Source organism: Trypanosoma rangeli (assembly GCF_003719475.1).
Source record: "Trypanosoma rangeli strain AM80 chromosome Unknown Tra_15.4_contig_00820, whole genome shotgun sequence".
In the NCBI taxonomy this organism is placed as follows: Eukaryota; Euglenozoa; class Kinetoplastea; order Trypanosomatida; family Trypanosomatidae; genus Trypanosoma; species Trypanosoma rangeli.
In genome coordinates this window covers 1-1,586 of record NW_021706538.1, presented here as the reverse complement: position 1 = coordinate 1,586, position 1,586 = coordinate 1, and the positions used below count along the sequence as shown (strand labels likewise).

Here is a 1,586-nt window from a genome sequence, read left to right as displayed (position 1 = left end):
AAATATCTTGGCGGGAGTGATTTTGAGTCGTGCCCCGAAGGGGAATTTATCACGCCCAAATCAGATCATTTCAAGGGCGGCAGAAGGGTCAAGTGCCCGAGGTACGAGGAGGTGTGCACCATCGCCGCCGATGGCAGCAGCCTCATCAACCTAAAGAAAGGCGACCACGACAATGACGGCCACGGCCATGACGACTACGAAAATGACGATAACAAAAATGATGGCCACGGCAAAGGCGGCCACGGCAAAGGCGACCACGGCAAAGGCGACCACGGCAAAGACGACCACGGCAAAGACGACCACGGCAAAGACGACCACGATGGCTGTGCGGCTGCTGTTGTTCTTTCCAGTCTGCTCCTCGCCGTGATTGCTGCGGTGGTGGTGGCGACGTTGCCGCTTTGAGCAGTGGCCGCAGCAACAGAGCACTTCCTGCAGCGGCAGGGCAATGGTGCCTCGACGCTTCTCACAGAGCAGGCGTCTGCAGCGCGTAGAAACGCAAGATGATTGCTCTTGCAGCCGCCCTATCCCCCTCACCACCCCTGGCCCCTCGTCGGAAAGTAGTTAAAACATGCGTCTCCTGCTGAATGGCGCCGCGGGTGGTGGGGAGGAGAATCGTGCGGTGTTTGTTGGACGTGAGCAAAAAATAAAAATAAAAAATGATGGGGTCCGTTGTTTCTTATACTTCCTTTTTGTTTTTTGCTTGAAGCATCATTCCATAACGGTGCTGATTTGTTTTTATACGCTTCCTCCAGGACAGAACGACTGCAGAACTGGAAACTGCGTATATATTTTCTTTTTTGTTGTTTTTGGTCACGTCTCAGACGGCGCGCCGTCAAGAAGAAGAGGGGGCCGCACACTTTTGCTGGTGCATTGGGCTTCGCCACCTTCTTTTTTGTGTTGACTGTGCGCGGTGGGTGTGCATCTACTTTTGCTTTAAGCGGGTCAAGCGACTCAGCGGAGGACGAACTTTTTTTTGGTAGGGACGCGTGGAACAAACGTGCCGCATGATGAGAATAGGTGGGTTTTTAAAAAATTCTGAACTTTTTTTTATTGCTTGGCTAACTGCCTGTCGTTGTGAGGCCGCCCTGCGTTTGAGGAGAGCGAGTGCAGTTTCTTTTTCCTTTTCATTCCAGCCCCAGCCCCCACCACCCACACACGCAGGGAGCGCGGCGGTTGTGGCGCCCCGAACAAACTGCCACGCTTCGAGGCTCCTGCAGCCCCGGCAATTGCAAGGCGTTTTTCTTAATGCGTTGTTTTTTCACGAGTGTGTGTGTGTGGCGGGCGATTCCTGCGGTGCGTGGGGGCGTTGGGCGCGCAGAGCTAAAAGCTGCGAGCTTCCTTTTATTATTATTATTATTTGTTAGTTCTTAGGGAGAAGGGGGGATTGATTTTTCCTAGGCGGCACATTCGCCGTTCTTCTTCTTAGTGGCCGTTTGCCGGGGAGAGAGGGGGCGCGGCACTGTTTTGCCACCTAGCGCTCGGGGGCGACAGAAATGCACGGCAGCGTAGGAGGACGAGGGGGAAGGCATCCCTCGTGGGGATCGAGCCCCCGAGCACATGATTAAGAGCTGTGCGATTTACCGACC

General features: G+C 54.3%; 1 protein-coding gene across 1 annotated transcript, besides 1 other annotated feature; it reads left to right on the top strand.

Annotated features, from left to right (window-relative positions):
* TraAM80_10171 (surface protease GP63) lies at nucleotides 1-402 on the top strand (the record flags this gene model as incomplete). Its single annotated transcript, XM_029386811.1, has 1 exon — nucleotides 1-402. A coding segment is annotated over one exon (402 nt), but the record flags the coding sequence as incomplete, so codon positions are not given.
* A 939-nt stretch (nucleotides 403-1,341) lies between these two features.
* Nucleotides 1,342-1,358: a microsatellite.
* Between the last annotated feature and the right edge of the window lie 228 nt (nucleotides 1,359-1,586).